Source organism: Canis lupus, chromosome 9, assembly GCF_048164855.1.
Source record: "Canis lupus baileyi chromosome 9, mCanLup2.hap1, whole genome shotgun sequence".
Lineage (NCBI taxonomy): Eukaryota > Metazoa > Chordata > Mammalia > Carnivora > Canidae > Canis > Canis lupus.
The window spans coordinates 23,982,091-24,007,392 of NC_132846.1; the positions used below are offsets into that span (position 1 = coordinate 23,982,091).

The window sequence follows — 25,302 nt, forward strand, 5'->3', positions numbered from 1 at the left end:
CTGTCTTCCTACATAAATCCCACTGTACAGGTTTGACATTATAATTGGCCTCCACAATATGCTGAAATCTGATTCTGCTGTAAGTTTAGAAAAGACGGTAAGTAGGCCGCCTGGGTGGCTCAGTGGTTGAGTGTGTCTGCCTTTGGATCAGGTCGTGATGATCCTAGGGTCCTGGGATGGAGTCCCACATCAGGATCCCCACAGGGAGTCTACTTTCTCCCTCTGCCTGTGTCTCTGCCTCTGTCTGTGTGTCTCTCATGAACAAATAAATAAAATCTTAAAAAAAAAAATGAAGATGGGAATGTAACTGAAGAGGATGGCTAAGTCTGTCAATGCAAGAAGCCTTCACTCATTTTATATATTCTTTTATTTATTTTTAAAGATTTTATTTATTCATGAGAGACACAGAGAGAGCACAGGGGGCGGGACAGGGGACTCGATCCCGGGTCTCCAGGGTCACGCCCTGGGCTGAAGAAGGCAGGCGCTAAACCGCTGAGCCACCGGGGCGTCCCTATATATTCTTTAAATGATCACGTCCCCAAGCCCCTCATTTGTTTCCACTACGGTTTCCTCTCTTTTGTTTGTTTTTGATGTTTCCTCTTGAGGAAACCTGGGAGGACCCAAGATCTGTATCATCCCGAAGAATGGAGATTTAAGGATGAATTTTTGCTCATGTTCAGGTGGAGGGGTAAGACCTGGGCAGTCGTTGGGAAAACCTTCGGTTTGCTCCATAAGACCACGATAGTTTTCTCTGAGGGGGGTGAGGCGCCGTCTACGGTTAAGATCGAGGATGTAAGAGGCCCTAAACACTTGTCTTTTCGCTTAGAAAGTCGCCGCGGAGCGGAGCAAACGGCGGGCAGCGGCACCGCGGGCCCGGGGCGGGGCCGAGGGCGGGGCCGGGGGCGGGGCCGAGGGCGGGGCCGGGGGCGGGGCCGGGGCCCAGGATCCCGCGGAGGGCGAGGCCCGAGCGCAGCGCCACCACGTGACTCCTTCGCCGCCCGGGCCAGCGGCGCATGCGCGAAGCGCTCCCGACGAGGCGGTCGTGGTGCTGGTGGCGGCTGCTGCGGGACGGAGACGGGGGAAGTGCCATCTTCGGCTCGGTTGGCCCAGACTGCGGCTCATGGCATTGAGTGGCATCCGTCGTCAGGTGGGCTGGGGCGGGCGTCTTGGAACTGGCTGGAGGGGGTGGTTTGCGGGGCAGGAAGGGGCCTGCCGGATTTCGGGCCGCGCTGGGGTTGCGGCCTCCGGCTCCCGCCCCCGCCCCCGCCCCGCTTGAGGCCTGGCCTGGCCTGGTCTCGGCTTCCAGCTGTCCCTTCCTTTCTCCTTCCCACCTGTTGGGTGGAGCAGGGCGAGGCTTCCTTTCTTAGTTAGACCAAACGTTTCTCTGACGGGTGCGCCTTATAAAGGGCGGGTGTCTGTGGGCCTCCACCTGGGCTTCGGGAGCGCGTTGGGGTTACGTGGGAAGCCCTAGCTTCGCCAGGAGCCGGAAGGCCGCGTGCTGGGACGACTGGAAGTGGAGGGGGCCCCATAGTAGCCGGCAGACGACTGCGAGAATTCAGATTCTGTTCGTAAGAGCTTGGAGGCGCCTTGTAGTGGCGCGTTCCGCGTTCCGACCGCCCCAGCCGCGCTGTTGCGACCCTGAGTCACAGCACCGCCAGCGTCGCCCAGGGCTTTTGGCAGCGTAGGATAGAATCGAGAAAAACAGACATTAAAGGTCCCGGTAGGATCTCTTAAAAGGAGCCTGTTTTCAATCAGAGGCCAACACTGGCGTTTGTCTCGCTCTGAAATCACATCTTTAATAAGTAGTACTGCTCTTCATGCGTTATGGATGATCATGTAATACCGTATGGTTTTATGCGGATTATATTGTTACTTTTTAGTTGGATGTTTATGTTGCCTTCCCTTGAAGGACTTTAGGTTATTTGGCAACTGATCCAGTCTGTTCAGAAATACTTTAAACTTGGGATCCCTGGGTGGCTCAGCGGTTTTGCGCCTGCCTTTGGCCCGGGGCACAATCCTGGGGTCCCGGGATCGAGTCCCGCGTCGGGCTCCCTGCATGGAGCCTGCTTCTCCCTCTGCCTGTGTCTCTCTCTCTCTCTCTGTCTATCATAAATAAAAATAAATCTCAAAAAAAAAAAAAAAAGAAATACTTTAAACTTTTTTTTTTTGTTTTTTACAGCTGGAAAGGTTGGAAGCTTAAAGCAAATTTTATACAGGGAAGTATGAAGCTCATGTTGGGGAACCTAAGTATTTTGGTTTCTCTGAGAGCTTAACTGGATTAAAAAAAAAACAAGCCCCCCCCCCCCCTCCTTTCTCTGTCCCATTTATCACCTTATTCTAGAGTTGCAAAAGTTGGAACTTTCTACTGTTCAGCTTCTGGTAGGGATAACGTGAACGAAAGGAGTTCTGCTAAAGAACTCTAGTTCCTGGATTGTGAACTCTGGAATAATTAGGGGTTGAGCAAAGATAGGTAGTTAGTAAGTGGTGTGAGATATTTGAAGTGAGAATTAGAAAGCACAATTTTTTTTAGTGTCAGAGTATTTGGTAATATTTTTATTTGCTTACCTATAGTTGAGTAAGAAAAAGAATTTTATAAATCAAATGATAAAAGGTGTGTGTGCACACGCGTCTTAAAGAGAAAGAACAGAGGCGCCTGGCAGGATTAATCAAGAGAGCACGTGACTTTTGATCTCTGGGTTATGAGTTTGAGCCCCACATTAGCTGTAGAGATTATTTTTATTTTATTTAATTTTTTTTTTAGATTTTTATTTTATTTATTTATTCATAGAGACAGAGAGAGAGAGGCAGAGACACAGGCAGAGGGAGAAGCAGGCATCATACGGAGAGCCCGACGTGGGACTCCATCCAGGGTCTCCAGGATCACGCCCTGGGCTGCAGGCGGCGCTAAACCGCTGAGCCACCCGGGCTGCCCTAGAGATTATTTTTATTTTTTATTTATTTATTTATTTATTTTTAATTCATTTTCTGCTACGTAGCTTTTATTTTTTATTTTTTATTTATTTATTTATTTATTTTTACATTTTTATTTATTTATGATAGTCACAGAGAGAGAGAGAGAGAGAGAGAGGCAGAGACACAGGCAGAGGGAGAAGCAGGCTCCATGTACCGGGAGCCTGACGTGGGATTCGATCCCGGATCTCCAGGATCGCGCCCTGGGCCAAAGGCAGGCGCCAAACCGCTGCGCCACCCAGGGATCCCTAGAGATTATTTTTAAATCTTAAAAAAATAAAGAGAAAGAATGGAACTTTTTGTAGTATGTTAATAAGTAATCTGCATAAAACATAAGGTGTGTGTGTGTGAAAAATATTCAATGGAGAAAGAAAGTACTAGTTCCAGTCAAGTGGTGATTTTTTTTCCCCCCAAAGACTTGGAGGTGATGCAGATATTTATGTAAATATATGTATATAAAGTTGAGTTTCTGGAACATACTCGGTGTCTAATATGTGGAAAATTGAAAAAGGTCAATCTGTGAACATTCTACTTAGCCTCTGAAAACAGTTGCCAAAACCGGTGGTTATGATAGTCTCTTCTTACCAACTTGTGTCTTCATATTGGCTTATCTGTGGAGGAGGGACAGAGTAACTTGCAGATTGTGAAGCTAGTTGATTTGCAATACTCAGATTGCTGACTTTTTAGTCCTTAGTGATGACTTTAGATTTTTTTGTGTTGCTCCGTTTATCAAAAGAGTGTATAGTATGGTTTTGGGTACCTATAGAGAGTTAAAAGGGAAGGTATTTAATTAGACTTCCCACTTTTAGTTAAGTGTTGGTTAAGTGAGCCTCCAAAAGACCTTTTAAATTTTAAGGTGGCATGCTAAATTGTTAGTGAAATGTTTAAAGTATGCTGTAACTGAACTAAAAGTTGAATGTGATATAGCATTGTATTTTTTAGTGTACTACATAGTCACTTCATCATATTTCATTCTTGTGGACTTTAGCCCTCTAATATGATTTTATAAGAAAATGAAATGTAAAAAAAAAGTGAAATATAGTAAAAAGGCATTGATTGATTTGTGAGTTGAGAAAAGGAGGAAAGTTTTGTTAGTCTAAGAGAATAGAGTAAGCCAGGGTTCAGACATGAAAATTATATTGGGCTCTGTAAACTGCAATGAGGAGGAATACTATAGGATTAGTATGTTTGAAAAGTTAAGTGGGGACCAGATTTGTCACTCACTTTTTCAACAGATTTAATGTGCTCTTACATACTAGACACTGTTTTAGGTTCTAGGAACACAGTAGTGAACAAAGGCACTACCTCTGTTCTGCTGAATTTAATATTACACCAATATTAATACATCCGTAGCAGTAGTGTAGCAATGTTTTTAAATTTTTTGACTAGGACCCATAATAGGTTGTACATGTAAATTTTGCAACCCAATAAACAGCAGTTGTATTCTGTATATATTTCAACGGTAAGCCCTTTTGCATGCATGAACTTTGATATATTGTTTTCTTTTTTTTTTTTTTTTTTTAATTTTTATTTATTCATGATAGGCACACAGTGAGAGAGAGAGAGACAGAGACACAGGCAGAGGGAGAAGCAGGCTCCATGCACCGGGAGCCTGACGTGGGATTCGATCCCGGATCTCCAGGATCGCGCCCTGGGCCAAAGGCAGGCGCCAAACCGCTGCGCCACCCAGGGATCCCTTGATATATTGTTTTCAATTCTATATTTTTCCATTAAAAAGAAGAGAAGCTGATTTGTAGCAGTCTGAAATTTGAAAAACATTACTCAAGAGGTATTATAAAATAGGGGTGCCTGGCTGACTGAGTAAGTAAAACATGCGGCTCTTGATCTCCAGGTTGTGAGTTAGAGCCCCGTGTATGGTGTAGAGATTGTTTAAATAAATAAATGAACTTTTTTTTTTTTTTTTAAAGAGCGGAGATGGTAAATAACCTAAATTGTAGTAATAGCAGGACGCTGGGGTGGCTTAGCGGCTGAGCACCTGCCTTCGGCCCAGGGTGTGATTCTGGGATCAAGTCCCACATGGGGCTCCCTGTGGGGAGACTGCTTCTCCCTCTGCCTGTGTCTCTGCCTCTCTCTGTGTGTCTTTTATGAATAAATAAATAAAATCTTTAAAAAAACTGTAGTAATAGCAGTGTGAATGAAAAGAAGTCAACCTTTATGGCAAGGTATTTGTGATTATTTTGTGAATGAGGCTTAGAGAGGTTAACTGTTTTGCTCAGTGTTCCCTAATTAGTTTCTGGGCCAGATGTTTAATTCACTTCTGTCTGACTCTAAAGCTCAAGTACTTTATTATACCATTTCTTATTTGGTTATGAAAATGATATGTTAGTATTTAGTTTGGGGGAACTAAGGACTATAATAGCATCTATTATTCAGTGAATTGAGTGTGTAGTATTAGGCCTCTGGGTGTGCTGTATCCCTGTGTATTGGTAGATCTGGTCCTTACTCTCAGGAAACTTGTAGTTAAGATTACAAAGTGATGATATCAAACAAGTAAAGAAGGTTATTACAGAAGGTTATTACATCACAAATGTAATTTCTTCTTTGGAGAAAAAGAATGCTGTGGAAGCATCATGGAAGGAATGTAACTAATATGGAGTGTATGGGAATACTTTTCAAGAAGTAATGTTTAAACTTCATACAGAAGAATGAGTAGGCTTTAGCTAGGTTGAGGTTTCTAAGTGGGGATGAGCTAGAAGGGTAGCAGAGTATTCCAAATGGAAGAAACTGGGTACACTAAGGACTTGAAGTGGAAAGGAGCTGAACTGGGAAACAAAACAAAACCAAACTTCAACCAAAATAGAATTTGTTGGCTGCAGAAATTAGTAGAGAGCAGGGAGAGTTTTGGTGTTAGAAGAGGTTTGGGGAAAAAAAAAAAAAAAAAGAGGGCAACCACGGCGCAGCGGTTTAGCGCCTCCTGCAGCCCGGGGTGTGATCCTGGAGACCCGGGATCAAGTCCCACGTCAGGCCTCCCTTCATGGAGCCTGCTTCTCCCTCTGCCTGTGACTCTGCCCTCTCTCTCTCTCTCTCTATGAATAAATAAATAAAATCTTTAAAATAAAAAAAAAAAAGAAAGAAAAGAGATTTGAATGCTGTGTCTGTTCCTTACCATGTAACCGTGGACAGATTATTTAATCTTGTCAGTTTTCTTTTTCCCATTCTTAAAAATGGCTGACATTCAACAAAATACTTGTTCAGTCAATAGTGTCTCAGTATTATCCCAAATAGCTAGTAATTGAAATGATAGCAGTATATGATGACATGCTTTCATTCATTCTTTCACAAGTAATGTCTTCAGTATGCCAGGCAACTTAGGATGCAATAATTGAATTTGTGTGTGTGTGTGTGTGTGTGTGTGTATAATCACAGCAAATGTCACAAAAGAATGTACCTTACTGTGTGTGTGAAGTACTCTGATAACAATTCTGTTTTATTTTTCACATGCAAAAAAGGAGAGAAAGCTGGTCTGAAGCAGTCTGCAGGTTGAAAAAATACTGGTCTAGTGGGGAGATAATGATTACTTAAACTATAGCAGTAGTACTGTGAATAGAAAGGGGGTAGTTGATTCCTATGTTAGGGTATACTAAATAAGTAAATTATTATGTTAGAGTACAATATCATGGATAAAAGAAAAAAAAATGAAGGTAAAGGGGATCAAATATGGGAAAAGGGATCATGTGTGCTGGGGATGGGAGCAAGTGACAATTTTAAATAGGATTGCCCAGGTAGGTCTTATTGAGAAGGTGAGTTAATTTGTTTCTTTCTAGATTTATTTATTTATTTGAGAGAAAGGGTACAAGTGGGAGTAGGGGTGGGGAGGGGGAGAGAGAGAATCTCAAGCAGACTGCCCACTGAGTACAGAGCCTGACACCAGGCTGAGATTATGACCTGAGCCCAAATCAAGAGTCAGACTCCCCAAGAGGTGACATAACAACAAAGGAGGAGATCTGGGAGAGGATCACCCTGGGTGGAGGAAACAACCAGTTTAAAGGCTCTGAGGCTAGAGAGTATGGTCTGTTTTAGAGAAGACAAGATGTCAGCGTGGTTGGGGCTGAGTGAGGGTAAAGTAAAAAAAGATGAGGTCAAAAGGTATATATAGTAGGAGAGGGGCCATGGCCTATTGCAAGGACATTGACTCTTACTCTGTGAGATGGAACAGTGGAATGACATAGTCTTTTTTATGTTTTAGAAAGAGTGGTATCTGCTGTGCTAAGAATGGACTGGGGACAGGGCAGTAGGGGTAGGGTGCAACCAAAGGGGAGAAGCGTGAGACCTATAGAAGGTTATAGAAGACTGTAATAGTCTAGATGAGAGATGAGTGGTTTGAATGATAATTATAAGGAGTGGTATGCTGAATCTATATGAAAGATTCCATAACAGAGTGGTTGTTTGTAAGAGAAAGAAGAGTCAGGGGTGACTCCCAAGATTTTTGGGCTGAGCATCTGAAAGGAGGGATTTCCTTTCAGCAGACATGGAAGGCAGTGGATGGAGCACGTTTTTGGGGAGATATCAGAAGTTCACTTAGGGACAATTTGTAATTTGAGTTGTCTCTATGTGCAGATGATAAAAGTAGCAGTGGGATATATGGATCTTGAAGAGGGCTGGAGATAGAATTTGGGACTTAGCATATAATTAATATTTAAAACCATGTGAGATTGGGAGTTAATGGAGATAGAGAAGGGTAGATGACCTTGAAAGAAAGATCAGATGCCTCAGTAGGCTAGCTCTCATGCCTCTTCACTCACGAAGAAGAGTGATTGTGAAGTAGGAGAGGTGATGATGTGACTTGGAAGTCAAGTGAAGAAAATATATCAAGTGGAAGAACACTATTAGCCCAAGGAGAGTGTTGATTGAAAAAAGGAGAGAGCTGAGGACAAAATCTCGGGTGCTACCAATTCTTACAAGATTGTTGAGAAGAAAAAGAAATTCTTAATTGAATTTAAATTAAAAATAAATATAAAATATAAAAAAATTATTCAGAATGGTAGGAGGAAAGCTAGGTGAAATATGTCAGGGAAGGCAAGAAAAGAGAACCTTTCAAGTAAAAAGTCATTACTGTTGGATGCTATTTAAAGAGTAAATCAGAAAGATGAATTAGGAAATGTTCAATTGGACTTATAAACAAGAAGATTGTGACCTTGGCAAATTTTAGAGAGTGATGAAGAAACCGAATTGAAGAGTAAATGGAGGCTACAGAAGTAGAAATAACAAGTTTCAATTCAACTTCATTGCCTTTGTCCTTAGAACAAAATCCAAACCCTTAACATAGTTTATGACTGATTACCCGTTCTTTGCTTGCATTTAAGCTAAATTGTAGTATATATGTTATAAATTTTTAAATAGAAGAAAACCATTTATATGACAATGCTAGTGGAAGTGATTTAAGACACTGAGAGAAACTGATAACGGGAGAGTAAAGATAATTTAAGAGACACTATTCCAGAGAAGATGGGTGGGAGAAATGATCAAATCATGAGTTCAGGGTATGATCTTTGTTAGGGGCAGAGATACTTTATCCATTGTGACCAAGGGAAGAGGTGGACCAGTGATGATTAAGTATTTTAGCCATTACAGGAGTTCTATAGTAGAGATACAAAGCAAATAATACTTTGGCAGGGGGAGGGGGGGGTGAAAGGCAACATTACAAATGAGGTGGAGAGGATTCGGTGGTTGATATCATAATAGATTTACTTCTTGGAAATGTAAAGAATTTTAAGAAGGAAATGGAAGCTTCGTAGAAATCTAAGACTGACAACTGGTTGTGACAAATAGCTCATTATGAGAAATTAGTATTTTTATTGGGAGTGGTTGAGGCTGGGCTGGATAGTGAACCAACAGGTGGTTATTTTCCTAGAAAAAATGCTGCAATGAACATGCTTGTTCATGATTAATTCTCTAAAATGGGCTTTAAAAAGAATTATTTCTAACTAGAAAAATGTCACTTTTTTGTGTATTTCTCAGTTGTATAGCAGCTTTGTTAGTCTAATACTTCCAATAGGTTGCCTCTGGATTCCTCAGTATTTCTTTATGAGAAAATTCTACAAGTGTTATTGGTAGGTCAGAATATGTTAATTTAAAGCTTTACGCTAAATGAAAATGGGCATTACATGAGGTTGATGATGATGTATTCAGTAAAGCTAAATATTAGGGAGGACTCAAACCAGATTGAGGGATATTTAAGTAAATCCAGCCGTAGTACTCTTCTTGCTTATCTATGTTTCTGTGACTATGCTAAACAAGCTGTTGTCTCAGAATGTGCTTTTTCTGCTGCCTGGAATTTTCTTGCTCTACATATTTGTATAATTTGACTTTCTTATTATATCATCCTTTCCTTTTTTTTTTTTTTTTTTGTTCTTAGCACTTAGTATCATGTACATATTGTAGACTTTTTTTTTTTTTAAAGAAATGTCTATATTCTTAAATTAAAATGTCAGCTCTTTGAGAGTCAGGACTTTGTTTTGTTCCCAGTTAAATTTCCAGTGCTTAGAACAGTAGTATCTGACACATGGAAGTTGCTCACTAAATATCTATTGAATGACTATTATTACAGGAGGAAATTATATTGGTTAGAAATTTATTAAAAAATACTGCATGAATGGGGTTCAGCATAATTTTAAACCTAATTTCAGTAAAATAAAAAAATAAGATAACATAAAAACAAAATCGTGTAAACCCTAAAGGACAAAAGACAAGAGGAAGTATCAACATGAGAATTAACGTTTTTGGAAGAAAGAGATGGACTGATTTAACTGGTAAACTTAGGTTTTCATTTTTCTGCATTCATTCTGTGCCTGCAGAGAGGGAAATTCCTAAGAAATAAGAGGGATCTTCCCACAAAACTCCAGAAGGGCTCAGGAATCTTGGTTATCAAGTGTCTCTGAAGATGAGAGTGCTGCTTGGAGCTAAAAATTTTAGGATTAGTTGAAGTCTGGAGTAGTGTAGACTCTAGATTTTACTTCTCCATATAGTTCAGCCAACAAAAACCTGAATGTTTATTATTTGAAAAGGGTGGAACCAGAGAAGTTTTGACACAGCTGGTGGGAGTTGGGACAGGATGAAGGATCTTGATGAAAAAGGGAAATTGAATGAAAGTTTACATATTGAGTGGTAAGATCTCTAGTCCTGTTTTCTTTGCTCCCAGAATGCTTGTTGCCTTCTTTATACATTTTTAAGTTGAAACATTCTTCTTTGGGAAAACTTAACACCAGGGAAATGAAATAAAGCACTGACATTTAGTGAATTCCCCCTCAGTAGAATGCCATCCTGCACTGAAGTTCACCAATTTTGAAGCTTTAGCTTCTGATTTTGTGTGATGCCTCACACTTGAACAGCAGTTAGATCACTCTACTTGAGAGACCAAAACAAATAGTCAAAAAACACTCAGAAGAGAGACAGTGCTGAAAACAGAAGAAAATTTAAAGTGATTTTACAGATAGATGGCAGGAGGTACTACACCAGTGAAACAGGAATAAAAAACTGTAAAATGGATTATTCAGAGTAAAAAGGAATTAAAACTTTGATTCATATATTAAAAATCTAGTAAAAGTGTCTTTTAGAATAGAATGAATCAAAGGGATAGGGGAAAATGTGGGAAAAGATAAGAAAAGTAGAGGATCATCCAATAGGTACAACACCCGAGTAATGTGAGTTGAACAAAAAGAGAAAACCAAGGGGAGAAAATTGTCACATAAATGATAAATATGGAATATATGAATTAAATGATGTAAATATCTAGGTTAAAATAGGCCTTCCGAATGAATGCCAGAAGAATGGGTAGAAAAGACTTCCTATGGCACATCATTTCGGAATTTGAGAACACCTGGATTAAACACTACCACGGAGGAAAAAAACAGGTCACATATAGAGAAGTATTCTATATAGCAACACCCTAGGGGCGGCTGGGTGGCATAGTCAGTTGGTCAGGTGTCCAACTTTTTTTTTTTTTAAAGATTTTATTTATTTATTCATGAGAGACAGAGAGGGAGAGAGGGAGAGAGGCAGGCAGAGACACAGGCAGAGGGAGAAGCAGGCCCCCTGCGGGGAACCCAATGTGGGACTCAATCCTGGAACTCCAGGATCATGCCCTGGGCCCAAGGCAGGTACTAAACCGCTGATGCACCCAGGGATTCCCCCCCCCCCCCCCCCAATTTTTGGTTTCAACTCAGGTTATGATCTTGGGTTTGTGGGATTGAGCCCTACGTTGTTCTCCACACTCGGCATGAAGTCTGGGATCAGTTATTCTTTTCTCCTTGTCTCTCCATCTCTCCATCTATCCTCCTCTCTGTGTGTGCCCTCTCTCTCTCTAAAATGAATAAATCTTTTAAAACATAAAACAACACCTTCTGCTAGGAAACAAAGATTCCTTCAAAACTTTTTTTTTTTTTTTTTAAGTAATCTGTATACCTAACATGGCGCTCAAACTCACCACCGTGGGATTAAGAGTTGCATGCTCCACCAGCTGAGCCAGCCAGGCACCCCCCCCCCCTTAAAAACCCTTAAGAAACAATTATTTTCATTCTAGAATTTTATATTTAGACAATCTATCATTCAGTTATTAGAATTTTAGAATTGAAAAGTCTTAATTTTTTTGCCCCATATACCCTATTTTAGAAATTTATAGAAATGATTCTCTAAAAGAGAATCGAGAAAGAAAAGGATTTTGGCTGTTATAAATGAGATTCAGCCCAGGAAAGGAGTGAAAGGAATTCCTTGTATCAAAGTGAACAAACTTAGACAAGACAAACCAGTCTGAATTGCTGCAGAAGGTTAGCTGTTTCAAAAAGGATGTCTCCCTAAGGGAAAATGAGTATCAATTGTTTTTTTTGTTTGTTTGTTTGTTTTATTTTAAATAAACTATGCCACAACTGGGGCTCAAACTCAGGACCCTGAGATCGAGTCACATGCTCTACCAACTGAGCCAGCCAGGCAGCCCTGGTGTCAGTTTTTTTTTTTTTTTTTTTTTTAAGACTTATTTATTTATGATAGACCGAGAGAGAGAGAGAGAGAGAGAGAGTGAGAGAGAGAGGCAGAGACACAGGAGGAGGGAGAAGCAGGCTCCATGCTGGGAGCCCCACGTGGGACCTGATCCTGGGACTCCAGGATTGCGCCCTGGGCCAAAGGCAGGCGCCAAACCGCTGAGCCACCCAGGGATCCCGTCAGTTGTTTTTGAAGGCCTTTTATAAGAGCTTTTCAGGAGTTTGAGGTCAATTTTCAAAGAAAACCAGGTATATGAAAATAATGAGAAAATATTTAAAGAAGTAGAAGCAAGGAAATGTAATTAGAGTATACAAGATACCTTGAAAAAAATGTTTACATAGCCATACTGATGTAATCTGAATATTGATTTAACTCCAAACTGATAGAAATTGGAGCATGTATGTGAGAGAGAAGTTGTGGAAGCATGTCTGGTATAATAACTAAATCTTAATCTTCTCTAGTAGTAAGACAGCAAAAATGTCTAAAATTGAAAAATTAAGAAATAAGATAGACCTCTTGATAAACTGTTGACTACTAGTTTTATGATGTCAAAGTCAACAGCTTTTTTTCCTCTTTTGTCTTTTCCTTTTTTTAAAACAGGTATTATTTATTTATTTGAAAGAGTGAGAGCAAGAGAGAATGAGAGTGAGAGAGTGCCCTTTTCTTTAGTATTTTATTTTATTTTATTTTATTTTATTCTATTTATTTTTTATTTATGATTTTATTTATTTATTTATGAGAGACACAGAGAGAGGGGCAGAGACACAGGCAGAGGAGAAGCAGGCTCCATGCAGGGAGCCTGATGCTGAACTCCATCCCGGGTCTCCAGGATCAAGCCCTGGGCTGCAGGTGGCACTAAACCGCTGAGCCACCCAGGCTGCCCTCCTTAGTATTTTAAAGTATAACATCTTATGTTTGAAAATACTTTCTGAGGAATTTGTTATTTGAGTGATACTTTTGTTTATGTGAATTTATAGACTTCCCACATGCTTCTGTCTCATCTAATGTTCTTAACAGTCCTGTGAAAGTATTATTATTACTCTCTAATTTAGAAGTGAGGAAAGTAAGACTGACCCTAGGATCATAGGCTATTAAGGGAGAGAAGTAGGACTCTCCCTTTCCCCCTAGTTCATTATAATATTTATCTTATTACATCTTATGATGAAGGTGCCTTGGTGGCTCAGTAGGTTAGGCATCTGCCTTTGGCTCAGGTCATGATCCCAGGTTTCTGGGATCAAGCCCTGAGTTTGGCTCCCTGCTCTGCAGGGATCCTGCTTCTCCGTTTGTGTGCTCTTTTGCTGTGTTTGTCTCTCTCAAATAAATAAACTTAAAAAAGCGAAAGGGATTTGGAAATTCTAATTTCTAGTCTTTTGTACTTTTTTCCTAATTTGGTTATTTTTAAGTTGTTCTCTTACCTTTTTTTTATTGTGATAAAAACTACATAACATAAAATCTACCTTAACTATTTTTAAGTGTGTAGTTCAGTAGTGTTAAGTACATATGGTTGTAAACAGATTACCAGAACTTTTCATCTTTTTTTTTTATTTTTTAAGATTTTATTTATTCATGAGAGGCACACAGAGACTGAGACATAGGCAGAGGGAGAAGCAGGCTTCCTGGGGTGAGGTGAGCCTGATGTGGGACTCTATTCCAGGACCTTGGGATCATGCCCTGGGCCAAAAGCAGACACTCAACCACTGAGCCACCCAGGCATACTCAGAACTTTTCTTTTTACAAGTCTGAAACTGTACTTAACTCCCATTTTCTCCCTCTCTCCATTCCCTGGTAACTGCATTCTACTTTATGTTTCTATGAATTTCATTACTCTAGATACCTCATATAAGTAGAATCATACAGTGTTGTTGTTGTTGTTGTTGGTTTTTTTTTTTTTTGACTGGTTTACTTCACTTAGCATAATGTCTACAAGGTTCTTCCATCTAGAATATGATAGGATTTCTTTCGTTTTAAAGGCTGAATGAGGCACCTGATTGGCTCAGTTAGTTAAATGTCTTGATTTTAGTTAAAACTCATGATTTTGGGGCAGCCCGGGTGGCTCAGTGGTTTAGTGCCACCTTCAGTCCAGGGCCTGATCCTGCAGACCCGGGATCAAGTCCCACATCAGGCTCCCTGCATGGAGCCTGTTTCTCCCTCTGCCTGTGTCTGCCTCTCTCTCTCTCTGTCTCTCATGAATAAATAAATAAAATCTTTAAAAAAACCCAAAAACTCTTGATTTTGGCTTAGGTTGTGATCTCCGTTGAGATTGAGCCCTGCTTTCTCACGTGCTGGGTGTGGAGCCCGCTTGAGTCTCTCTCTGCCCCTCCTCTCCTTGCTTGCACTCACTCTCCCTCCTCTTAAAAAAAAAAAAAAAAAGGGTTGAATAATATTTCGTTGTATATACTACATTTTGTTTACTCATCTGTCAATGGACATTTGGGTTGTTTCCTTCTTCTGGCTGTTGTGGAGAGTACTGCTATGAATGTGAGTGTGCATATAGCTCTTTGAGTTTCTACATGTAGTTAATTTGGATATATACCAAGTTAGGATTCTTAGGTCATATACACTACTTCTATTTTAAATTTTTTCAGGAACCTCCATACTGTTTTCTGTAACAGTTTCATCATTTTACAGTCCCACCAACAATGTACAAAGATTTACAAATATTTCCTTTTATTCTTATGTTGTCTTTTCACTCTCTTGGTTGTGTTCTTTGATGCACAAAAGTTTTAAAGTTTGCTATAGCCCATTTGTTTTTTCTTTTGTTCCCTTTGCTTTTGGTATCATTTCCAAGAAATGATTGCCACATCCAGTATCCTGAAGATTTCTCCTATGTTTTCTTCTAGAAATTTTATATTTTTAAGTTTTTACGTTCAGGCTTTTAATCCATTTTGAGTTAATTTTTGCATGTGGTGTAAGGTAAAGCTCCAGCTTCATTCTTTTGCATGTGAATATCCAGTTTTCCCAGCACCTTTTGTTAAAGAGACTGCCCTTTTTTTGTTGAATAATCTTGGAACCCTTGTCGAAAATCATTAACTATATATGCAGTTTATTTCTTGGCTCTTTGTTCTGTTGGTTTGTTTTTATGCTAAAACCACACTGTTGTCTCCTTCCTTTTGATATTTTTTGCCCCTTTGCTGTTTTATTTTGCCAATTGGAAGTTACTGGTTGTTGTCAAGAATAAAGTGGGACTAGTTAATTGCCACATTATGAAGAATATGTTGGAAAAACTTATTTAAAAAATAACTTCACTGTATTATTATTTTGGCTCTGTGATTTTTGGAGTAATCAGAAAAATGATTTCCGAAGGGTAAGGATGATATTCTTAATTCTTTTTACAACACTTTAATTGTAGGGTGTGGAATAATTGATAGATGCAGGGGTGTGGTAAATTTGCTGATTGCAGAAGAAACCATTATGTCCCACTTAAGTATGCAATTAGAATAGGGCTGGTCAGTGTATCAACCTAAGATTTTGTTTGACAGCGGCTTTGAAATCAAAAGACAGAAACCAATGACTAATTTGCATATGGAAAATTAATCTTCAAATGTGTCTTTTCTTTAAAGGAAGAGGAGGGATGCTTTGGATGGCTCAGAGATTGTGTGTTTGCCTTTGGCTCAGGGCATGTTCCTGCAGTCCCAGGATCTAGTCCCACATCAGGCTCCCCATGGGGAGCCTGCTTCTCCCTCTGCCTATGTCTTTGCCTCTCTGTGTCTCTCATGAATAAATAAATAAAATATTAAAAAAATAAAGGAAGGGGAAAAGAAAAAAATAGAGAACTTCTTTGCCTTTTTCTAGGGCCTCAAATGGCTTAAACCTGGAAAAGCTTATGGGAAGAGAACTTTATTTTTTCTAGTAGTCTGATATTTTGGATTCTTTTTAACTATGTACCAACCAGGTTTGTTGCTTGTATTATTTCTTCGCAGATGCCTGTGTACTTCTGTCATTTTTTCTTAAATCCCTCTGGCTCTGCCCTGCTTACTCTGCTGCTTACCCTTCTTCCCCAATATAAACCATGTTCATTCTGGTCAGTTTCTCTCTCATCTTTGAATCAATCCTAATTTCTGCCTCTTTGTCTACTGTCAAGAAGATTGTTCCATCAAGTCAAGTGGGCTTTTTTCTATTCTGGAATAATTCATTATTATTATTTTTTTTTTCAAAGTTAAGACCCAGTTCTGTATTTCATGAAGCTCTTCTAGATGGATGTAATTTTCAGTTGATTTCTCTAAACTTTGACTTTGTTTCATTTAAATTCTCTTTCTCTTTTGCCTGTTTTTGATAGCCTTTCAATAAATTTTTTTTAAATTTATTTTTTATTGGTGTTCAATTTACCAACATACAGAATAACCCCCAGTGCCCGTCACCCATTCACTCCCACCCCCCGCCCTCCTCCCCTTCTACCACCCCTAGTTCGTTTCCCAGAGTTAGCAGTCTTTACGTTCTGTCTCCCTTTCTGATATTTCCCACACATTTCTTCTCCCTTCCCTTATATTCCCTTTCACTATTATTTATATTCCCCAAATGAATGAGAACATATAATGTTTGTCCTTCTCCGATTAACTTACTTCACTCAGCCTTTTCAATAAATTAATAAGCCTTAGAGTAAAAGGACTTTATCTTATATACGTAGATAATTCTCTACCAGGAATATAATTAGTATTGGACAACGTACATTAGGCCATTAACTTTCTGTCCCCACCCTAACTACCCCCTTCTTTATTTTTCTCTTCTCTCTCCTCCCCCTACTTTTTTTTTTTTTTTTTTAAGTTGTATTTGAGAGAGAGAGAGCATGCACATGCACGTGCATGAGTGCGGATAGGGGCAGTAGGAAAGGGGGAGAGAGAATCTTCAAGTAGATGTCCTTGAGCGCAGAACCCCATGTGGGGCTATATCCCAGGACCGTGAGATCCTGACCTAAGCTGAAACCAACAGTTGGGCCTCAACTGATTGAGCCATCTGGAAGCCAATCCCCACTTTTTTTTTAATGTTCCATAGACTTGGGGCCCCGGGTGGCTCAGTGGTTCAGTGTCTGCCTTCAGTTCAGGTGACCCTGAGGTCCTGGGGTCGAGTCCCACATTGGGGGTCCCCGCACGGAGTCTGCTTCTCCCTCTGCCTGTGTCTCTGCTTCTCTCTCTCTCGGTCTCCCATGAATAAATAAAATCTTTAAAAAAACAAAAACAAAAACAATGTTCCATAGACTTACCTGGTTATAGTTCTTCCAGTGGCATTCAGCCTCAGAAGGTCTCCTGATTTTACATGTTAAATTTCTCCTTTGTTGGGAAAAATTTTGTTTCACTATATTTTGAAATAATGTTTTAAAATTTGGATTTCATATCTGCTTGACAATTTACAAGATAACTTCAATACACACAAAAAACTAGAAAGAAGAAAAACAAAAAATTACAATGTGTATTATAAAGATCTTATTTCCTTAGCTTAAAAAGAGCTTGTATGAATCAATAAGAATAAAAATTAGTAATGTAATAGAAAATATGAAGAAAGGATGTGAAGACATTTAAGAAAAAATAGAAATTCAGCTTTCTCACAGTTAAAGAAATGCAAATCACAGTGAGATAGTTTCTTTTTAATCAAATGAACAAAAATTAGGTTTTATGATACTTAGTGTTGACAAGGGGAAATGAAGAAATGGACATTATCATGCTTTGTTAATGGGTTAATCAATTAGGACTTCATTTGTCTGCAAGTAATAGAAAATGTGTCTATTGATGCTAGTTTAAACAAATAGCAACTTATGTTCTTACACAGTATGAAGTGGCATTGTCTTTCTTATTAGTAGCTTGATGATGTCAGAGCTAGCATTTCTTAATTTTTCTTGCCATTCCCATATTGACTGCTTCAAGGACGTAAGTTGTTTTAGGTATGTTCACATTCAAACTGGGAAGTAGTAGAACCTTCGCTATTTGTGCCTGCCCCCTCCCCTTTTTAAAGATTTTATTTATTCATAAGAGACACAGAGAGAGAGGCAGAGACACAGGTAGAGGGAGAAACAAGCTCCATGCAGGAATCCTGATGTGGGACTTGATCTTGGAACTCCAGGATCATGCCCTGAGCTGAAGGCAGACGCTCCACCGCTGAGCCACCCAGGTGTCCTGTGACTGTCCCTTTTTATCAGAAAAACAAAATCTTTTCCAGAGCTTTGCAGCAGATACCCCTTTCAGTCTCAGGATTCCCTGTAAGGGGCTAAATATAGTGCTAACCTGACCAAAAACAGTATTTTATTAGGAAGATGATGAGAGAAGATATTGGATAGACAACTAAAAGTGACTTGCCACATGGCTAATGCAATTTTTCTAGAGACAAAATGTCAGCATCTTCCCAGATTTAGTATACATGTATTCTTTGATTCACGGTTCCATTGTTTAGAGATCAAGAATGAAATTAATATATTCCTTTAATAGCTAACTGGGGTTTTAAAAGGTGGTTTTGATGATGCCAAATAAACATTTGGAAGATGTTCCTTTTTATTTGTGTTTCCACAGATCATTAACTGAAGACAAACAACTATGCAAAATTCTCACATGGATGAGTACAGGAATTCTAGTAATGGCAGCACAGGCAACAGTTCAGAGGTAGTGGTAGAACAATCTGCTGATTTCAGTACTGAGATTATGAATGTTACGGAAATGGAACAGTCCCCTGATGGATCGCCTAATGTGAATGCAACTACAGAAGAAAATGAAATAGCAAATGCTGTGGACCTTCCAGTGACAGAAACAGAAGCAAATTTCCCTCCAGAATATGAAAAATTCTGGAAAACTGTAGAAAACAATCCTCAGGATTTTACAGGCTGGGTATATTTGCTTCAGTATGTAGAACAGGAGGTTAGTAACTATTTAAATGGGACTAGAAGGGATAGATTAATCAAGTAATATCAGATGAGGTTTACTGTTTTGTAATTAAAGTTGCCTCTTTTATAATTTTCAGGTTAAACTGAATATATGTACATTTTTTAGCTTTAAATAATTTTCATGACATTTGTCCAAGTCTAATATTTGTAATAATTGGTTTGTGTATGTGTGCACATGTGTGTGTATGATCACTGAAGTAAAAGGTTACCTTGCTATTTAATAGTTCCTTCCTTTTGTTTAAAAGGAAAAGACTATAATATGTAGGGAAAAGAGCTGTTGTGTGTGTGTGATTTTTAAATCTGCCATTTATTTTATTTGAGATAATACATTTGGAAGAAATAATAAATATTTTTGTGACAAAAACTTCGAAGATTTTTAAACACCTTGTTTTATTTTCGTCAGAATCACTTGATGGCTGCCAGGAAAGCGTTTGACAAATTTTTCATACACTATCCGTATTGCTATGGTTACTGGAAAAAGTATGCAGACCTTGAAAAGCGGCATGACAACATTAAACAATCAGATGAGGTGCGTACATTACTGAATAAAATTATCTCCATTAGGTACTGTAAGCCAAATAATAACGAAACAAAATTTTTTTTTTTTTTGGCTGGCAGTACCTACGATTTATGGTCAAACAATTTTATAGGGTATTTTATTTGCATTTGTCACTCTTGTGGCATTTGTAGCTAATATTTTCTCTCTTTGTTGGCAGGTGCGTTAAACCTCTACAGTTTGTCAAGCTTTGCAGTGCAAGCCTCTGTATTACACTGCAGCTTAACAAGTAGGGCAGGGCTTTTCTCTCACTTACATTTATTTCTCATTTTCCAAACAATATAGTTGGTTTGCTAGTCACATTTGCTACGTCTTATTGCATTTTTGGTCAGACGCTGTCATTGATGCTCTAATGGGTCTGTGCCCTATGGTCTGTAACCCAAAGCCTGCCCACACAACCCGGTCAGAATGCAGGGACTGCTGCGCTTTGAAGATCAAGACTCTGCACGTGGGGATCAGAACATTGCCATGTTCTATCCAACCTCCACCCAAATGGTAATGGTAGATTATTTAAACAAAATTCCAGTAATTAGTATTTCTAAGGTTCACCGGATAACACAGTGTTGCCTCTCTGTTAAGAAATAATTAAATATTTGAAGTACAGTTTGTTGTTTTCTTCTTAGGTGTATCGGCGGGGGCTTCAGGCAATACCTCTTAGTGTTGACCTATGGATACATTATATAAACTTCTTAAAAGAAACATTGGACCCTGGTGATCCTGAGACAAACAGTACAATAAGAGGGTATGCTAAACATTGATATTCAAATGTATTCAAAGTAGAAATAAGTATTCTGATGTTGATAGTAGAACTACTCATGAATGTTAAACTGTTTAACATAGATTTTTTTTTACTGTTTAAAAAAATGATACATGTAATAAACTTCTACATGATTATAAAAATTGTGGATAATAATGTCCTTGTTTCATATCCTTGTTCCTTATGTCCCCAATCCCATTCCCTTCATGGTTTCTGAATTGTGTGTTCTTTCATATACATACATGTGTACATATTTGATTTTTTTAATGTAATAGAATGTTTTAGAATCTCTCGTATTTTTTCAAGCATTGCAAAAGTATTTTGTGATATCATAGTACTGTATTTTATTTGACCAAATCTTTATTTATAGGAAATAATCAGTGGTGCAGTAAACATGTTTGTAGTTGTCTATTTATGTAGAGCATGCTAGAAGTGGAACTTTTGTCAAAGAGAAAACATAGCTAAGTTTTATCTAATGTATGTTCTTTCAAAAGTGGTATCAATTTTATTTTATTTTATTTTTTTTATTTTTTATTTTTTTAAATTTTTATTTATTTATGATAGTTACAGAGAGAGAGAGAGGCAGAGACACAGGCAGAGGGAGAAGCAGGCTCCATGCACCGGGAGCCCGATGTGGGATTCGATCCCGGGTCTCCAGGATCGCGCCCTGGGCCAAAGGCAGGCGCCAAACCGCTGCGCCACCCAGGGATCCCCTGGTATCAATTTTAAACTCCCACAGAATATGAGAGTAGTCATATTTTTTTTTAGTCGTGACACATTCTTTTTAACCTCCAGTGATCTCATTTTTTAATTTTTAAATTTTTTAAGAGATTTTATTTATTTACTCATGAGAGAGACAGATAGAGAGGCAGAGACAGGCAGAGGGAGAAGCAGGCTTCCTGCGGGGAGCCTGATGTGGGACTTCATCCCAGATCCTGGGATCATGCCCTGAGCCAAAGGCAGATGCTCAACCACTGAGCCACCCAGGCATCCTGATTATAGGAATTTTTAAATGTGTTTTTTATTTTTGTTTTTATCAAATTATGTGCATATAGTTTAAAAAGTCACTGTTGAAACTGCTTGTAACAAAAAGCATTCTCTGTACCTCTCCAAGTATTTTAGCTGTTTCTACATTTTTATAATAGTAGCTCTTTCCTGGTTTTTCTCTCTCTTCATTACATCATGGTTTTGTTATGGTAGATGAGATTTTTAGTTCACTTATACCCTGTCTTCCCTTTCTTATTTTTTCTAATATGGGTAGGTTTCAGGGCCTTTTATTTTTCCTTGAATTAATTACTGCTTTTCAACTCTCCTTTTTTCCTATTTGCTTAGTTTTCTTAGAAAACTTACCACTCCCTCCAATAGCTACTTTTGGTAGTCAGTATTAATACTGACTTTCCACAATGTACAAATGCTAGGTAAGTTATTTTTTGGAAGTTAAAAAGTGTATATGTCTGGTGTTATTTATGTAATCTGAAAATTGTGAAGGAGAATTCTACTCTGGAATTTGTAAATTGCATTTTTAACCTTTCCTCTTGGTGGATATCCCTCTTGGAACCTTGTCTTCTATAGTCTGGATTGGTTGCTCTGTTCTGTTTCTGCCATACAGCAATTATTTTGGGATTTCTTCTTCGTGGTTCTAGGAAATATCTTTACCTCTTTCCTGGGATTTCAAGCTCTATTTTTGAGACTTTATTAAATCCTGTTTATTCTTGGCTTATGCCTACCTTTATTATTTATTTATTTATTTAGTATATTTATTTTTTATTGATGTTCAATTTGCCAACATATAGAATAACACCCAGTGCTCATTCCGTCAAGTGCCCATCACCCAGTCACCCCCATCCCCGCCCACCTCCCCTTCCACCATCCCTAATTCGTTTCTCAGAGTTAGGAATCTTTCATGTTCTGTCTCCGTTTCTGATATTTCCCATTCATTTTTTCTCCTTTCCCCTTTAATCTCGTTCACTACTTTTTATATTCCCCAAATGAATGAGACCATATAATGTTTGTCCTTTTCCGATTGACTTATTTCACTCAGCATAATACCCTCCAGTTCCATCCACGTCGAAGCAAATGGTGGGTATTTGTCGTTTCTAATGTTATGCCTACCTTTAGAGGAGTGTGTCCTATAACTTCTTGATAAAGGATTCTTGGATAGAAAAAAAAAATAAGATTTTTGTAAGTTTGAAACACCCAGTTGATGGTCCAGTGAGGTATAGAATTTTGAATTGGAAGTAATTTTTCATTATGGCTTTGAAGGCATCTCTCCATTCTCTTCTAGCTTCTGGTGGTATTATTGAGAAGTATGATAACTCTGTGGCTTCCCTTTGTATGACTTGTTTTTCCTCATGGGAGCTTTTAAAATCTTCTCTTTATCTTTGACATAAATATGATTTTACAATGGTATGCTTTGGTGTGGGTTTTCTTTTTGTAATTTACTGTGCTTACTTAATAGACCTTTTCAATCTGTGGTGCTCACGTCTTTCTCTTCTGAGAAATGTTATTGGGGTGCTTACCTGGCTCAGTCAATACAATATGCAGCTGTTCATCCTGGGGTCATGAGTTGAACTCCAGGTTGGGCATAGAGTTCGCCTAAAAAAACATAATAAAATTAATAAATAATGTTATTGTGTATGTTCTTATGTTAATAATTTCCTTCCTGTGGTTTTCTCTATTATTTTTAATAGTTGGACATTAGATCTTCTGTTTTCATCATTTAATTTTTTTACTTTTTACTTGACATATTTTGTTTGACTTTTTGAGGTGTTTCTTTGATACTTATATTGAATTTTTAATATCTGCCATCATTTTTTTTTAATGTCCAAGAATCTTTTTTGTTTATTGTTCCTTTTCTTATATCTTCCTAGTCTTGTTTCATGGCTTAATAATTTTTTTATTATTTAAAAAAAAAAGTATTAAGTGTTGGAAGTTTTCCTCTGCTCCCAGCACTGTTTCCTCTGAAGCTTTTTTTTTTTTACTTGTTTTCATCTCTGACTTGTCTGATTTCTGCTCATGTTAAGGATTATATTTTAATAAACTGAATATAAGCTCTGTGTCTTGTATGCAGGGTATTATTAGCTGGCTTGGTGGACTTCACAGTAGGGTGATCAAATGGCCACTCAGGTTTTTGTTGGGGGAGTTCCAGTGGTGGTATCCTTATGCCTTACTACTGTACCAGACAGATTCTCATTGAGGGATCATCTGATCTGCCTGGGGAATGTATACCTCTCTCCTGAAATCCCACAGCTGGGTAGGAAGGGAAGTTTAAGATCTCTTACCATTCCTTAAGGCAACCTTCTTGTAAACGTCCTGTCTTTAGTTCCTTACTTTCTTATCATACTTCCTCTCCCAACCTTCCTTCCCCCCACATTTCTTAGTGTTTGTTTGGTGCTTTAATTTTCTGAATCATTTTGGGATTCTGCAGGGGCAGTAACATGTATTTTATTGTCTTGAAAACCTTAGGTGCAAACATATACATGTGTACATGCATGCATATACACACTCTTAATCCTTTTATGTATGTTACCATATTTCTCCAGTTTTAGAACATTTTTAAACTTTGTTTAGGATGTCTTTTTATCGTTTTTTTTAATCTTTTTTTTTTTTTTTTTTAACTGTGGTTCAGTCTTTAATCTTTTATTGGTGTGAGTCTTGTGCCTGTCTTGCCAAGAATATATAAATCTGGTATTTTCTTCTAATTTTTTAAAAGTTTTTTGTGTTATCATTCATCTGACATTTAAATCTGTCTTAAGACAGATTAACCTTTTATTTTGTCCAACTTTTCTGCATTGATTTAAAATTTCTTTATTATATACTGAATTCTCACATGTATACTCCTCTGTTTTATTTTCTTGGAACTATTATGTGACCTATTTTTCTGTTACCTACCCATCACCATACTGTTAATTACTATAGTTTCCTAATTTCTTTTGATACTTTTCAGGAAATGCCCTCTGCATTGGTTTTTTGGTATGTTAGCCGAATGTTAAATGTTAGAATATGTTTCACCTGTTCCAGTCAAAATTTGTTAGAGCTTTGATTGGAATCCTATTAAAGTTGTAGATTAATTCAGGTAGTGTAGTTTTATACCATTAAAAATCCCTCTTACCAAAAAAAAAAAAAAAAAAAAAAATCCCTCTTGAATGTATTCATTTTGAAAATATGTACCTAAAAGTTTTATCCAACTGGGATATCAAATCCAATGATTAAAATTGCTTACAAAAATCTCTTGAAATGAGTTAGGTAGTTTAAAAGCACATGGTAGTGGTGGTGGTAGTGGTGTTTGTGTGTTTTTTTTTTTTTTTTTTTAGTAATCTGTAATTTTACAATCAGAAGAGAACTTCTGAAAGTTTTGAAATGTATGTATACTTTTCATTACCTTACAAGGCAGTTGGGTCCCTTCTTGGAGAGTTACTTTGCCAGAAAATGATTCATTAAATTGAGATAAAATTTGTCTCTTCTGCTGTAAATGAATCTATTCAACAAACATTTCAAGTTTCACACATATTTAAGTGTCTGCATTGTCACTCTGTATGTTTGCAATGTGTACGTTTTGCATTATAATTCTGTATAAGATAAAATTACATAAAAATATACATATTCTATGTTTACTTACTCTTTAAAAAATAGCTATCATACACTTTTCTGTTATTCCTTCTGCCTTTTACTCCCTACTTGTATAGGAACAGATGAATGTAATTTTGACTTTAGTGTGATCTTTTGAAATTTAAAGATAATGTTTTATTTTTATTTTTATTTTTATCTTAAACTGAAGTATAATTGATATATATTAGTTTCAGTTGTACAACCTAATGATTTGATATTTATATATATTGCAAGGTATAGAAATAATATTTTAAAAGTGATTTTATTTTGGAAAGATAACTTAGAGGTAATTTAATTTTTCAGAACTTTCGAGCATGCTGTTCTAGCTGCAGGAACAGATTTCCGATCTGACAGACTGTGGGAAATGTATATAAACTGGGAAAATGAACAGGGAAACCTGAGAGAAGTTACAGCTATATATGATCGTATTCTTGGTATTCCAACACAGCTGTATAGTCACCATTTTCAGAGGTGGGTGGAAAAAATCTGATCATTAAAATATATTTGATTATTCAGGTAATTAATTAGCATTGAGGATTATAATTCTCTTGAAAT

The 25,302-nt window shown here is 38.0% G+C and overlaps 1 protein-coding gene and 1 long non-coding RNA gene across 6 annotated transcripts in view; one reads left to right on the forward strand and one right to left on the reverse strand.

The window, feature by feature from the left end:
- Positions 1 to 987: 987 nt before the first annotated feature.
- PRPF39 (pre-mRNA processing factor 39) overlaps positions 988 to 25,302 on the forward strand; it is a 38,407-nt gene continuing 14,092 nt past the window's right edge. The window contains exons 1-7 of one of the 5 annotated variants that reach the window (XM_072838453.1): positions 1,007 to 1,147; positions 18,459 to 18,800; positions 19,230 to 19,355; positions 19,543 to 19,611; positions 19,715 to 19,877; positions 20,006 to 20,124; positions 25,051 to 25,218. In XM_072838453.1, coding sequence (XP_072694554.1) covers positions 19,791 to 19,877; positions 20,006 to 20,124; positions 25,051 to 25,218 — 374 coding nt within the window. In that variant the 5' untranslated portion in view covers positions 1,007 to 1,147; positions 18,459 to 18,800; positions 19,230 to 19,355; positions 19,543 to 19,611; positions 19,715 to 19,790. Of the gene's footprint in view, positions 1,148 to 18,458; positions 18,801 to 19,227; positions 19,356 to 19,542; positions 19,878 to 20,005; positions 20,125 to 25,050; positions 25,219 to 25,302 lie in introns of those variants that run through there. The other 4 variants (XM_072838452.1, XM_072838451.1, XR_012036547.1 and 1 more) reach the window with 4 other exon arrangements.
- On the reverse strand, positions 19,192 to 22,743 carry LOC140639902 (uncharacterized). Its single transcript, XR_012036553.1, has 2 exons — positions 22,659 to 22,743; positions 19,192 to 20,047 (listed from the first exon to the last, which is right to left on the reverse strand). It is a non-coding gene; the product is annotated as an uncharacterized lncRNA (long non-coding RNA).